At 44.1% G+C, this 15,744-nt stretch overlaps 1 protein-coding gene across 1 annotated transcript in view; it reads right to left on the bottom strand.

The window, feature by feature from the left end:
• Positions 1-15,744, bottom strand: part of KYNU (kynureninase) — a 79,270-nt gene that overhangs the window by 29,550 nt on the left and 33,976 nt on the right. Inside the window, exons 7-10 of the mRNA XM_009907695.2 lie at positions 13,837-13,911; positions 12,009-12,155; positions 3,258-3,356; positions 2,414-2,487 (exon numbers count right to left, since the gene is read on the bottom strand). Coding sequence (XP_009905997.2) covers positions 2,414-2,487; positions 3,258-3,356; positions 12,009-12,155; positions 13,837-13,911 — 395 coding nt within the window. The remainder of the gene's footprint in view (positions 1-2,413; positions 2,488-3,257; positions 3,357-12,008; positions 12,156-13,836; positions 13,912-15,744) is intronic.

Below are 15,744 nucleotides of genomic sequence, written 5' to 3' on the forward strand. Positions count from 1 at the left end.
TAGTCCCCTTCACAGAAGTTTCACAATTTCATCAAGGAGGGAAAAAAATAATATTAATAAAAAACCCCACTCAAAAGTCCTTGAGATTTTATTCATTTCTCCTATTGCTATTCTGTGATTTCTAGCTGGCCCACATTATTTCCCTGCTCAGCAGCTCCCAGCTCCCCACAGCCAGGGCCCAGAGGTTTGGCTGTGGGAGCAATGCCTGCGCCTGGCTAACAGGTTTAAAGCCCTGCAGGTCCCAGCAGTGACAATTATCACAACTATTATCTTTCCGAGTATAACTCTTCATACAAACAGTGAATCAATTACAGGCCTTTTAAGTCATAAAGATGTGTGTTGTGCCTCTTGAGCTGAAAGAAACACAATATCCTTTTCAAAGTAGAATTTCTGCTCTTCTTCCCTTTTAATCTCGAGACATTTGCACATGGGTTAAGTAAATCAGTTCTTGGACAGAACAGCAGAAGTTTCTTTCAGACTCTATAGTATTAAATTAGATGAATTTTAAAAGGGTTTAAAAGATGAGCTGTGAAGAAACTGAGAATACTTCTGCTGGTTCAGAATTCCAAGTTGAGTTTACAGGCTGGGGGAGCTGGGGTTGCTCAGCCTGGAGGGGAGAAGGCTTTGAGGAGACCTAATAGCAGCCTTCCAGCACCTGAAAGGGACTACAAGAAGGCTGCAGAGGGATGGTTTCCAAAGGCCGGCAGTGACAGGACAAGGGGCAATGGTTTGAAGTTAGAGAAGAGCAGATTTAGACTGGATATTAGGAACAAGTTCTTTACCATGAAGGTGCTGGAACACTGGAACAGGCTGCCCACGGAGGGAGTTGAGACCCAGCCTTGGAGATATTCAAGGTGAGGCTCGGCAAGGCTCTGAGCAACCTGCTCTAAGTGGAGAATGTCCCTGCTGATGGCAGGGGGGGTTGGTCTGCATGACCTTTGGGGGTCCCTTCCAACCCAAACCAGCCTAGGATTCTATATTCAGAGTATTTCACCAGTGTTCACATGCAAGGACCAAATCAGCTCACAGCAGGTCATATGTCATCCAAAAGGGTTTTCTCTTGTGGGTGACTGAGAACTTATCAGCCTTATTTTGTTATCTCCTAGGAGTCTAGACAGTCTGTAACAGCACGTAGGGCAGTGAAGCTGCTTATTATAATATGATTTCTCTTTGAAACCTGATTTAGTTTGCCTTCTTCAAGCTAAAATAAAAGCAAATGCCAGCAATTTCTCCAAGCATTACAGTCAGAAGGAAAGGTTTACATTTGTTGGTGTACTAAAAGCACTGCTCTTAATATATATCCATAGAGTACAGCCATAGAACATTTTAAACAACAGGTGGTTTGTGGTTTTTTTTCCTCTTTCTAATGCAGCTATCCTCAGTTGATAGCAGAGCTTTTCATGGATTAGACAGTCTTTGAGAACACAGATCTCCATGTAATGCTTCCTAGCTTTACCAGTGGATATAATTTTAATGAAAACATGCCAGTATTAAAGAGCTATTAGAGGCAGAGCTGAAATTGTCTTTGATTTTGTTCACCAACCAAAGACTTCAATGATTTTTAAAAATCCATTTTTAAAGGAAGATGTTAAGTATTCTCTTTACATTAAACAGTCTCATAGGCATGATTTAAGTTGCTTGTTTCTAATTTTATAACCATTCTCTTTCATGATTAGTTTAGAAGTGATAGCAGACTCCAAGGAGGAAATGTATTTAAGATGAGAGCATGTACATTAACGGTCTCAAACTTCACTAACATTAACATAAAACAACCCATCTGCAGTAACAAATACCCAGCTTAGCTAAACTTGCACTACTCCTTTCATTGACACAGCAAGTCTGTAACAAATCATGGAATCCTAGAATGGCTTAGATTGGAAGGGACCTCAGAGATCAGCTCCCTCTTCACCAGGAGCAAGGATACCTCTCAACTAGACTCAGCTTCTCAAGGCCTTAGTCAACCTGGCTTTGAACACAACCTCCTGGCATACACATCCTTCCTGGGTAGCCTATTCCTACTGAAGAACTTCTTCCTCAGCTCCAGTCTAACCCTGCTTTCCCCCCAGCTTCAAACCATTCCCCCCTTGTCCTGTCTCTAGACACTGATGAAAAGTCCCTCTGCAGCCTTCCTGTAGGATCCTTCAGCCACTGGAAAGCAGCTCTGAGGCCCTTCCTAGCGTCTTCTCTTCTCAAGGCTGAACAACCCCAGCTTCCTCTGCCTATCCCCACAGCCCAGTGAGTGTTTGGGGAATTTCTTCTGTGTCTACGGACACCTGTATAGACACAGGTGTCCATAGCATATCACTAGGAACCCACAAACTTTCTCCTTTTCAGACATGAACTCAAAGAGGAAGATAAATTTTCCCATGCCTACTTCCCAGCATCTTTTATTCGGGTATGGAAAGAGACTTACACTGGTTTGATACTCCTGGAATGCTTCTCATGAATGAAGGCACCAGCGAGGCCTCCTGCTCCAGAATTCAGGTACTGCAAGGAATAAATCACCACAGACACATCATGCTCATTATCTGTAAAACATAGCTTCCCTTCCTTTATCTCACTCTATAAAACAAAGCCATTTTAAAACTCCTCATGGTTTCGAACTGGAGGTCTTAGCATATGTCTCAAAGTGCTGATGCAGGTAAAAGCAGATCTCACTTTTTCAGATGGGTTCTAAAAATATCTTCCTTGGCTCACATTTGAGATTTGAAGTCTAACAGACAAAAGGCTAGAAAATTTGTATGGCTGAAACAGTCCCCATGCCTTACTAAAGACACAAAGTCATCAAACAACCCGAAGATGTCTGTCAAGTTTTAGTCACAAGAGACATCAAAGGAACTAAAGATAAATAATCTGAGACCATAGAACAAGGTCAGTTTAGAGAGGAATCTTCTCTTATTTAGGAACACTGCAGAAAATCTACAGCCACAAGACCCTGTCAGTGTGGGGAAATAAGAAAAGAGCCTTTGACACTGCAACCACAGAGCAGAGGGTGCTTCAGAGCAGATGTTTAGCCACCACGAGAAGCCATCTCACACCCACAAGACCTTGTGGGTTGTTGTTACTGCTCTCTTGGAACATCTCGTGCCAAAGCCAACACTAAAGCCAAGGTGCATTTCCTCACTGGGGTTGGGTTGAAGATTCAGCCAAGTCTTAATCAACAGGTCAGGTCCAGGTGTTACTCATGTGACCTGTTTGCTGACCTACTGTCTAAGAGACATTATGGAGAAGAGTCTCAAACAATGAATCTATTTTACCTTGTAAGAACACCAGCAGGCAAAATCTACTCCCCAGTCATGCAAACTAAGTTCTACATTCCCAACAGCATGAGCCAGATCAAATCCAACATAGCAACCCTGCAGGAAAGAGATAATTAATTAATATGATGCTTATCAAGGTAATCATCATTACAAAACTCTTCTGAAAACAAACAAAAAGCAACAAAACCAGCTTTAGAGCTTTACGTGCATCTAGTTGCAGTGTTCCCCAGCACGAGGAGGACACAGAGCTATTGGAGAGAGTCCAGAGGAGGCACAAAAGATGACCCAAGGGCTGCAGCAGCTCTGCTGCATAGGTTGAGGATAGGCTGAGGGAGCTGGGAGTGTTCAGCCTGGAGAAGAGAAGGCCCCTGGGGGACCTCAGAGCTGCCTGCCAGGACCTGAAGGGATCCTGCAGGAAGGCTGCAGAGGGATTTTTCCTGAGGATGTCTGGAGACAGGCCAAGCGGGAATGGTTTGAAGCTGAGGCAGAGCAGGGTTAGAGTGGAGATGTGGAAGAAGATTTTCAGTAGGAGGGTGCTGATGAGACTCTGGCACAGGCTGCCCAGGGAGGCTGTGGCTGCCTCCTGCCTGGGGGTGCTGCAGGCTAGGTTGGATGAGGCCTTGAGCAGCTGAGTGTAGTTGAGAGGTGTCCCTGAGCATGGTGGGGAGGTTGGAGGAGATGAGCTCTGAGGTCCCTTCCAACCTGAGCCATTCTAAGAAGCTATAGGCAGAGACATTATTGTCCATAATGATGCCAGTCACTCAGGAACACCTACTGAAGGTCTCCCTGGCTTGGGGAAGTCAGATGGGTGAGATTGCATCCTATGAACATGATGATCCCTAAGAGCCTTTGTATTTATCCCTTAAAAAGTCTCAAAAGAATTTTGTCATTTCTTTGTGAAGACAATTGTGTCTTTCATGTCCACCATTTGCAGAGAGCAGTGAGGAAAATGACAATAAAAATAGTGGTGATAATAATAGTAATGCTAGTACTAACAGCTATGATAATAATGATATTGATGATAGTAATAATGATGATGATGATAATAATGACAACTGCCACTTATGAATGCAATGGTCCTTAAGAACTTTTGTCCTTGTCCCTCAAAAAGTCTCAAGAGAATTTTGTCATCTCTTTGTGAAGAGAATTGTGTCTTTGATGGCCACCATTTGGAGGGAGCAGTGAGGAAAATGATAATAAAAATAGTAATCATAATAGAAATGCTAGCGCTAATAATAGCTATGATAATAACGATCTTGATGATGGTAATAATGCTGATTAATACTAATAATAATAGCTGCAACAACAAATATAGCAGTAATAGTAATTAATAATAATAACAGTAGTAATGCTACTACAAATAGTAATAGCTATAATCATAATGACTTGATGATGGTAATAATGATAAATAATAATACTAACAGCAACAACATCATAATAATAATAAAGAATTGTAATAATAAATAACAACAATAATAACAATAAACATCATCATCATCATCAACAGAGAAGAAAAACAACAATAGAGAAAGAAAAACCAAAACCAAACCAAGGACCAGAGATGCCCAGACCTAAAACGCAGCAGTTTTACCCAGCCAATAGCCACTGGATGGCAGCAGCTTGAAACTAAAAAGTTCGTCCAAGTTTTGCTCTCTGTTTAAGCACAGAGAAATACAGCTGCCTTTTTGTGCCTGGACTACAAACTAAATGCTGTTCTGCATTTTGCTTTTAAAACACCACCAGCCTGCATGCAAGCAGCGTGGTAGGAGTACGAGGGAGAGCAGAAGCTTCAGAAGAATCAACGTCCAGTAATGAAACAAAGGATTTTTTGGCTGGGGTTTTGGTGGGGTTTCTTTAACAACCTCTTGCTGTTTCTTGCACAAAGGGAGGCTCAGCTAAATTATTTAAATGGCACTTTGGTGTATTTAATCTTGTGTGTAAACTAGACAGCAATTTGCATGAAGAAGCCTTCTGAGGAGATGTGACATGCTAATTCTATCGGAGGTGTCGGTGAAGTTAGCAGCTTAAGAAGTTGCTCCAAACCTGATGGGAAGAAAACTCGCTGCATGGCCTGAATGTTGGAATCAAAGCTCCAACAAATAGCCTAGCTTCCATATCTTTGATGCCTTGTCTTCACAGGGACACAGAGGACTGAGTTAAGACAAATCAACCCAACTGTTGAAGTTGATGCAGAGAAGCTGAAGCATGATGAATGCCCTCAGGAATGCTCTCACTCGGAGACAAAATGGCCTTGGTTCAGAGAAATAAGCTACAGGAAGATAAAGGCAATCTGCTATTGAACACAAAGGCATTTGTAGGGCTTTAAGGCATTAAGTTCCCAACTTCAGGTGACTGAAGAGATCCCACAGACTTTTTTCTTTTCTTTAAGAAGTGCTACAAGACTCATTGGTCACAGTGGAAACCTGGAATGACAGGAGAAAGCTGAGAGTCTTGCAGCATGTATGTGTCTGGCAATATATTAGGAAAACTAAAACAAATTAAAACCCCAGGAAATTGCTCATTTAAAGAAAAACAAAAGAAAGGAAAAAAGGACATATGATGTAAGTCTTGTGTTAAAATCAGTTGTCCTTTCTCTGTTAATAGGTGATAGACTGTGAAAATAAAAATAAATGTTCAAGCACAAGACGACAAGTTAGGTAAATAGAAGAGATGGAAGGCAGGACACCAGCAGGTTGGATGCCATTGCAGTCACAGTCAGAATCACAGAATCTACCAGGTTGGAAGAGCCCTGCAAGATCATCAAGTCCAGCCCATCATCCAACCCTATCTAATCAACCAGACCATGGCACTGAGTGCCTCACCCAGTCTCTTCTTAAACACCATGGCCACCCATTGCTCATCTTCCTGCCCTGCTTTAACTCCCCTATGAAGAGAAACTGAAATCCATGGGGCTGTTTAGCCTTGAGAAGAGAAGACTAGAGGGGATCTGATCAACGTCTATCAGTATCAGAAGGGGTGGGTATCAAGTGGAAGGGGCCAAGCTCTCTTCGGTCGTGTATGTTAATAAGACAAAGAACAACAGGTTCAAGCTTAAACATAGAAGATTTCACCTCAATATGAGGAGAAACTTCTTTACAGTGAGGGTGACAGAGCCCTGGAGCAGGCTGCCCAGAGAGGTGGTTGAGTTCTTCCCTGGAGAGTTTCCAAACCCGCCTGGATGCATTCCTGTGCAGACTACCCTGAGTGACCCTGCTCTGGCAGGGAGGGTTGGATTTGAGGTCCCTTCCAACCTCTAATGTACTGTGATACTGTGCTCCCCAGCACACTGAACTTGGTTGGCAAACGCTGCTAGGCACAATTCAACTTCCTAAGGAGGCAGAGCCTGGAAATGTGGGTTCAGCACTGGCAGGTTTCCTGCGTCGTCTCGGGAACACCCACTCGCACCAGTGTGTTCAGAGTTGTCATCTGCAAGCTGGGTGGTGCTGGTTTGCTTTCCCTGGGAGGCGTCTGGCACTCAAGTCGCACAAACAGCAAATGTTTAGCCACACAGATTGCATGGCACAAGTAAAACAAACTCAAACAGCTCTCCCTGCACAAGCCACGCAGAACGAGGGCTGCGTGGGAACGGCGCTTCCCCAGACGAGGGGGAAAACAGAGCTCTCCATCTGCTCTGGGTGAAGGAGAGGACATGTGCTCTCTCCCCTGCCTCTTCCCTTTTTATTCTCACATCTAAAAGTCATTTCTGCAAAGTGTCTGGGTAGCTGCTGATAACCAGCAGGTAACAGCTCAGCATGGACAATGACATTTGGAAAGAGGGAGAGAAATGACAGCTTCACACCGGCAAAGCTGGGACATTTAGAAAGAGAGACAGGAAGAGAAATGAAGATGAAGGATCTTAAAGCTCTTCCCACTGGGGCTGGAGAGATTAAAATACTTTACATACGGTACAGAGTCAGGGGAAAGTACAATATAACCTATGAAATTAAAATTGTGTTTGAAAGCTTGAGTCTTCTAAAAGTCAGCCACTCCTTGGCTTGAGGAATAAAAATGCCTCAGCCCCCTCCATCCTCCAGAGCAAGCTCAAAAGCATGAAACGAGGAAAACTGCTCCATCCTCCTCAGCCTGCTGATGAGTCTCTTGCACAATACGTAGTAATTTTGATTTATCTGAGAGACCTAAGATGGAAAAATAGCCTGAGGTCATTTTTCAAGCTTAATTTAGTTCATTTAATACTTAATGACTTAATGAAGCTGTCTATGTGCAGAGCTTTCACTCTGGGAGGAATCTGAACGTACGCAGAGAACTTAGGAAATTGGCTTAAAAAATGTAAAAGGAAATCAGTAACTTAATTCGTAAATGATTGACCTCAAGAATCCTAGGACGTTTTCCAGACCTCCTGAGCTTGCAGCTGAAATTTCTAGCCAAGCCCTGATAGGATTTTATTTCAATTGTACATTAAAAGAATTATTAAGACCATCTGTGCAGGATTCTTCCCTCTGCTGTATTGGCTGACAAGTGATTTCTCATTTTTTTCCCCTCCTCTTCTCAAGTGACACTTCCACCTTGTATTTTCCCCTTCTGACTTTCTTCCTTGTCAGCTCTCCCCAACCTTTTTTTCTGTTCATGAGCATGGGGTCATTCATCACCCTTCATCCACCAGGAAAGGAGCCTTGCATTCTCACAATGAACATGACTTCTTGGGCTTATCCTCTTCTAATGCACATTTTAAAGGACTCCCAGCCTTTCTGTGAGAATGTGTCAGGTAGAAGACAATCACTCTAACCATGTGTGGTTTCAAAAGCTCTTGAAAGAGAATACAGTCTTTAGATCCACACACCTACTGTCCTGGAAGCTTGCCAGCCTGGGGACAGGGACTGGCTGGATGCCACCACATAGAAATGAAGCCCATACACATTACACAGCTACTAATGACTCTGCTTCAGCAGTTGTTTTCTTGTTCTCCTCTAACCCCAACAGCACCTCTGACCTAGGAGAAGAGCAAAGCAGCCAACTGCTTTTGAAGAGCCAACATTTGGGGGTTTTTTGGTAACCAGAAGCCCTGAGACCAATAGAAGTGGCCAGGGCACGGGACTGCCCCTTACAGCACTGCAACAGCAAACTCCTCATGAATCACTGATTGCAGAGCTGTTCAAGTAAACATTTGCCATATGCAGATGTTTAAGTGTGGTGTAACAGGATGTTACAGAGTGCTTTGTACAAACATATAAGCACCACTTAACCCAGGGGCAGAATTCATGGGGACATTGAGCTGAGTGTATCTGACAGCAGGGAAATCAAAGCAGGGCTGCCTCATGCTTTGCAAGCTCTATGGCTACCCAAGCAGCTCTTCAGGCTGAATTCTATTCTCTTTTTAAACATGGTAATGACATTTGAGTTCATTAATCCACCTGGATCCCACTCCTCTAACCACAAAGAGGCAGTAAACTATTTTTTTTTTTGTATATATATTTTTTCTACCCCTTTGAAAAGTTCTGTGGAGGAAGAGATTCACTGCAACATTATGGCACTCCTAGCAGGTATGCAGGTAGAAACAGGCCTTTGACATCTTTCTGTGACTGCTGCAGCACTGAACTGCTCTCAGAGATTGTTCTCCTCTTCAACCCCATGATAGAGCCCCTGTGTAAGTGTGTGGTGTCTTTGTGTGTCTCCACATGGAAGCACAAGCCCCAGAGTTAACATTTTTATTATTTGCACTACTTGATGGGAAAATTCATAGAATACATAGAATACATAGAATAAACCAGGTTGGAAGAGACCTTCAAGATCATCGCATCCAACCCATCAACCAATCCAACACCGCCCAAGCAACTAACCCACGGCACCAAGCACCCCATCAAGTCTTCTCCTAAAAACCTCCAGTGATGGTGACTCCACCACCTCCCCAGGCAGCCCATTCCAATGGGCAATCACTCTTTCTGTGTAGAACTTTTTTCTAACATCCAGCCTGAACCTCCCCTGGTGCAGCCTGAGACTGTGTCCTCTTGTTCTGGTACTGCCACTAAATCCTGATTACCTCCTCAGATAATGTAGATATCAAATCTATTTTCACTCCATATAATGAACTATCAGTGACTAGAACACAGGTTCTCAGCCATTTTGGGGTATCTTATAGCTTCCAATGGATCTCAGCGACTTCCATGCAGCCCACACCTGTCCCACAGCCCAGAGAGCACCTGCAGAGAGGCAGTAAGGGGACTGACCTTTTCCAGGTTCCTCGTATCTGCAGCAGGGAAGAAAGATTTCTCTCTCAGACACCTTTCAGGCACAACACAGAGCAGATTTTGGGGAAGAAGCACTGCAGGTATACAGGCAGTGTTCAAACAATGTGTAGGCATGGCTCTCTGGGACATGGTGTGATGGCCATGGTGGGCTTGGGTCAACAGTTGGACTTGCTGATCTTTGAGGTCTTTTCCAAAGAAAGCAGATCTACGACTCTGTGTCTGAATGTAAGCTTTGGTGCCACCAAGAGTGAGAGCTACAAGAGCAGGGGGTAGCATCACCCTGTTAATCACCTACCTTTCCTTTCAAACATTGCAGCATGGCCTCTTATGGTCAGCAAAGACCATACTGTATGACTCTTAAAGAAGGCACCATGAAGTTATTGCTTTGTAAGGAGCACGGAGCTCGTGCCCACCTCTGTTTCCCCTTGCAGCTCATTTCCTAATTTCTTTTTCCCATGGTTTTCTGCATCCATGTCAGAAGCTTGTCTTTCTCTGTACTGTGTTCAGGACCAGTTCTGTCACCAGGTGCTGCTGCTCCATGAGAATATTCCCTTTTTTGTGTCCCACAGGCCCTCCACTAGCTCTCACACCTGCTCTGCTCTCCCAAGAGAGACTTTACCATCACTTTCCAGCAGCATAACTTACTCTCTGACCTCCAGAAAAACTTCCACTTGCCAAACCTATAGCACAAGAGAAGATGTATCACCTGTTGTGAGCCAGGAACCTCTCCAGAGAGTTAAAACATCAAATGCAGTCAGCTGGGTTGTCAAAATCCAGTGATACTAATAGAAGCTTATCTTTGAGTGATTTAATCTTCTGTGCTATAAGGAACATCCAGTGACAAAAATGCCCCTACAGAAAATCTGGTGACCTGCTGTTGATAAAGAAGACTTAATTAAAAACTATTTTCTCCTGACTTCCTAAGGCAGTTGAGATGGTTAGAGAAGGCTTTACAGACACATCCACAGAGCACACAGCCTGCAAGCTCTGAAGGCTGAGTCATCACTATAATACAGTTGTCTTGTGACATTGATGTCCTGCACTTCGTGTCTTGTCTCTGGAAAAAAACTGCTCAGATGAGTCTGAACACTCCTGGCTCTATGGGGAGCTCACCTCCCTGCCCACTGGGGGCAAAAATTACCACAGCATGGCTGCAGGAAAGGAGGAAAATCATGACAGTCTGCCAAAAAAGGCAGAAACCTAATGCAGCTGAAATTGTAAAGAGCGATCAGAGCTGTGATTACCTCCTCCTCCTCCACTGAGCCTCCTGGAATTCTGTCCTTCAAGAAAAGCCCTGTAGGAGTGAACAGTCATGAATCCTAGAGTGCATAAAGAAGTGTGGCCAGCAGGTTGAGGGAGGTTCTACTCTCCCTCTACTCTGCCCTGGTGAGGACTCATTTGGGGTATTGTGTCCAGTTCTGGGCTCCCCAGTTCACGAAGGACAAGGAACTGCTTGAGAGGATACAGCAAAAGGCTATGAAGATGATTAGGGGACTAGAATGTCTCTCTTATGAAGAAAGGCTGAGGGACTTGGGGCTTTTTAGCCTCAACTAATGGGGGATCTTATCAATGGGTGGCAGGAGGATAGAACCAGTCTTTGTGCAATGGTGCCCAGTGACAGGATGGGAGGTAACAGGCACAAACTGGAACACAGCAAGTTCCATCTAAGCATGAGAAGGAACTTCTTTACCTTGAGGGTGGTGAAGCACTAGAACAGGCTGTTCAGAGAGATAATGGAGTCTCCATCTCTGGAGTCATTAAAAATCCCCTTGGATTAATTCCTGTGCAACCTGCTCTTAGTGAACCTGCTCTGATATGGGGATTGGACTCGAAGATCTTCAGAGGTCCCTTCCAACTCCTAACATTCTGTGATGCTGTCATCACCCAGAACAGAATATATGTGATCTTGATTTTTTTCCCTGCATCCTAAGTAATTAGCAACAGTGTGCAGGGTCCCTGAACCCCTCTGAATATAATTTCATAATTCATGGAACTCAGGTCTTCTGTTCCAAAAATGATTCCTCCCAACTTTTCCTTTTCTAGCACTGTCTCTCACTGGAGATAGCCAGGACACAGCCTGCAAGACTGTGCTCTCAGAGCTGTTTATATATGTATATATATAAGGTGTAGATTAAGAGTCAATGTTAGGAAGAAGTTCTTCCCCATGAGGGTGGTGAGAGACTGGCACAGGTTGCCCAGGGAGGTGGTGGAAGCCTCATCCCTGGAGGTGTTTAAGGCCAGGCTGGATGTGGCTGTGAGCAACCTGCTGTAGTGTGAGGTGTCCCTGGCCATGGCAGGGGTGTTGGAACTGTATGATCCTTGAGGTCCCTTCCAAGCCTAACAATTCTATGATTCTAATTCAATAATTTCCTCACAGATCCCCCAGTTCCCAAAGGATCTGGGCACAGAGGGCTTTTATTCAGAGCCCTGCAGGTTTCTACATGTAGTCTGTTATGTTTCACCAAAGAGCAGAAATTAAAAACACTTTGAAAAGAAAAATTGGTCTAAAACCAGCATTAAAAAGATGGGTTTGGAGCAATCCTACCTTTTTTTGGCCAGCCTTTGTTATTCTAGGGATGTCAAACAGCTGCCCCGTGTAGTACTGCACCCCGCTGAACATAATGACAGCGATAGAGTCCCCTTCCTTCTCAATTACAGCAAGGATGTCTTCAGTCCTCAAGGTTTCTTCCCCCTAAAACAAAGTTAAAGCACACATTTTACATCAACTCTGGCAGTAATGAAACTGTCATTTCTTATCTCATGATCTATATTTTACCACTGCTTGCATAAGGAGATCAAAAGCCAATGCTTAGCCTGGTAATGATGCACAAAGGTAGCGCTGTGAAGTAGCCTGTGAGTAAGTTACATTAAAAAATGAAACAACAGTTCATTAGCAAACTTAACTTGAAGGTGCCAGTGATGGGAAAAAAACCCAACTATTCCCTTCATACTCCAGCATGCTTCATGCTTTTTAATAGTTCAGACAGTTTAATTTCCACTAAAAACCCAATAATCCTGGTGCAAACAGCATAGTTAATGATTTTCCTTGGTGACACTTGAAAGTTGTCTATCAGTTTCACTCTGTACTTCCCTGATCAACTTCATATCCCACTGGAAGCTATTATAAACCTGCCATATTTCTGTTTCAAAAACAATGAGTCTCACATCATCAAAAGCACAAAAATCCCCAAACCTGAGGTCATTAAATAAAGAGGAACTTCAAACAAAACAAACACAATAAAAAAATCCAACCACTAAAGCCTCGTTCTTGATTCTTTGTTGGAAAATTACCATCCCATCCTCCTCCTGTCTTCCTAGCGAGGCATCATGTAAAGCACACCACCACCTAGGGATCAATTAGGCAGTGAAAACCTAGAATTAAATTAGTCTTGTTGCTGCAAAAGAGCCTGGGCAAGAGGGTTGCATTGCAAGGAGCTGTTGTTATCTCACCCAGCTTTTGCAAATCTATCAAGCGTCCAGGAGCAGACTCTTTCCTCACAAGATGACTCAGATTTCAGAAGCAAAAAGGTCACCATCAGTTTACAGTTAGGTGGCAAAGTTCTTAATGCTGCAGAAGTGAAGCAAGGCAGCCTTTCAGAGGAATCTGAATTGCAGATTACCCAAAGCAGACCTTTCCCGTGGTCTGTGCTGATACCCAGACTGCTGCTGTTTATGCTACGGCAATCTTTTACCTTAGGGCATTAAAAGGACATTGGGGTTTCTCAGTCAGCTACTCTCTGTTGCAGGATGCTATTAGGTTTTGAAGACAGGGAAAACAGAGAAAATGGGATTATTGTTCCTGCTGGAAGACCAGTGAAGGAGACAATTATAAAATGGGCTCTAACAGACAAAAAACCACAGAAACAGAATACACAATTCTTAAGTTTTACATAAAAGTATCAATAGAAATAAATTATAACTTTATTGTGGCCTTCCACTATCTGAAGGGGGCTACAAGAAAGCTAGAGAGGGACTTTTCAGAGTGTCAGGGAGTGATAGGACTGGGGGGAATGGAGCAAAAATAGAAGCGGGTAGATTCAGATTGGATGTGAGGAAGAAGTTGTTCCCCATGAGGGTGGTGAGAGACTGGAACAGGTAGCCCAGGGAGGTGGTGGAAGCCTCATCCCTGGAAGTGCTTAAGGCCAGGGTGCATGTGGCTGTGAGCAACCTCCTGTAGTGTGAGGTGTTCCTGCCCATGGCAGGGGGGCTGGAACTGGATGGTCCTTGAGGTCCCTTCCAACCCTTATAATTCTATGATTGCATGATTCTTCAGGCAGACACTAGAGTACCTGAGAATGGATGATATCTCTCCTGTGAAATATGCTTCTGCCCTTAGCAATAGCAAGCAAGACTGACACATTTCTCTCACCAACCTTCCGAGGCTGCATCAGGAGCATGCATTTCTCCACGTCAAGTCCATGGAGTCGAAGCTGGGACTCGACAGCATACTGGAAGAGATTCCCATGCAGAGCACGTTAGAGACAAAACAGCTAAAGAACGGCCAAACACATCAGAACTTCAGCACAGAGACTCAGGTGCCTCCCACCTTACACTCAGATTGACACTTGAAACCCTAGACCAACTCCACAGAATCATGGATATAAGCCAGAACACAGGAAGCTCCACCTTAACACAAGGAGTAACTTATTTACTGTGAGGGTGACAGAGCACTGGAACAGGCTGCCCAGGGAAGTTGTGGAGTCTCCCTCTGTGGAAGCCTTCAATGCCAACCTGGATGTGTCCTTGTGTGGCCTACCCTAGGTGATCCTGCTTTGGCAGGGGTTTGGACCCAATGATCTCTGGAGGTCTCTTCCAGTGCTGAACATTCTGTGATTCTGAGATACAACAGCTTAGGTCAGAAGGGACCTTAGAGATCATCTATCTACTACAACCTCCTTGCCATGAGCAGGGGCATCCTAGATTTCCTTTGGTCTGAAAAAGCTCAGAATCAGCTGATCAGAGTTAGCTGAATTAGCTTGTCAGACAGCATAGATCAGATCAAAACCTAGCTCTTCCAGGGTAAGTTCACAGACAATGAGCATGGAAATGTGGTGGGCAATGTGCTTACCACACACCAGCAAATACAGCCTGCAAGGAGAACAGCCACAGAGAAGAATGAACACCAGTTCTCCCATGGCTCTGGATGCTCACCTTGCTTAGTAGCACGTGCTAAAGCCCAGGCTGCCACACATGTCACATCAAATGAGGTTTGGCCAGCACACATGGGCTGTCTTAAGCCGTTCTTACACCTTCAGTCTGCTCCACAGCTGGAAGGAAATCAGAGCCCTCAACTCCCTCAAGGTGTTTTGAAAATCCTACCTACTGATTTTATCAGTAAATAATGGTTCTGGAGACAGCAGCAACATAACTGAATACTACTATTAAACAGTTTGAAATTCCATGGCAGGAACTGAACAATGTTATTCAATAGTTTGAAATTCCATGGCAGGAACTGAAGTGAACAATGCAATTAAATAGTTTGAAATTCCATGGCAGGAGCTGAAGTGGTGGTGGTTGCACAGGTTAGCAGTGAAGTACCATAGAAGTTTAAGAAGATGGAGTGCAAATGTACAAAGATGGGATTAGAATCATAGAATTGTTAGGGTTGGAGGGGCCTCAAGGCAGGGACTCCTCACACTACAGCAGTTTGCTCACAGCCACATCCAGCCTGGCCTTAAAAACCTCCAGGGATGAGGCTTCCATCACCTCCCTGGGCAACCTGTACCAGTCTCTCACCACCCTCATGGGGAACAGCTTTTTCCTAACATCCAATCTGAATCTACCCATTCCTAGTTTTGTTCCATTCCTCCCAGTCCTATCACTCCCTGATGCCCTCAAAAGTCCTTCCCCAGCTTTCTTGTAGCCCCCTTCAGATACTGGAAGACCACAATTAAGTCTCCTTGAAGCCTTCTCTTCTCAAGACTGAACAGCCCCAGCTCTCTCAGTCTGTCCTCATAGGAGAGGAGCTCCAGCCCTCTGCTCATCCTCATGGCCCTTCTCTGGACACCATGAAGCAGTAGGATTAGTATAAACTTCGCTTAGAATAAAAGGCAGTTTGAGGTTCATGCACATCTGTGCCTTCACCTTCATTACAAATAAAGCAGTTAGTAGCTTGGGTAACTTTTATCACACCTTAGAAATCAAATTATCAATTTCCAGGAGCTTAGAGAGCTGGTGATGAAGCCACGCACCCAAAGATTAATTTTCACTAAGCCATGATGCACGGGCTATTGTCTCCTATTTTATGGCAGATAAATTACATTTGAACCAGCAATCTAAAG

This window comes from Dryobates pubescens, chromosome 2 (genome assembly GCF_014839835.1).
Source record: "Dryobates pubescens isolate bDryPub1 chromosome 2, bDryPub1.pri, whole genome shotgun sequence".
In the NCBI taxonomy this organism is placed as follows: Eukaryota; Metazoa; Chordata; class Aves; order Piciformes; family Picidae; genus Dryobates; species Dryobates pubescens.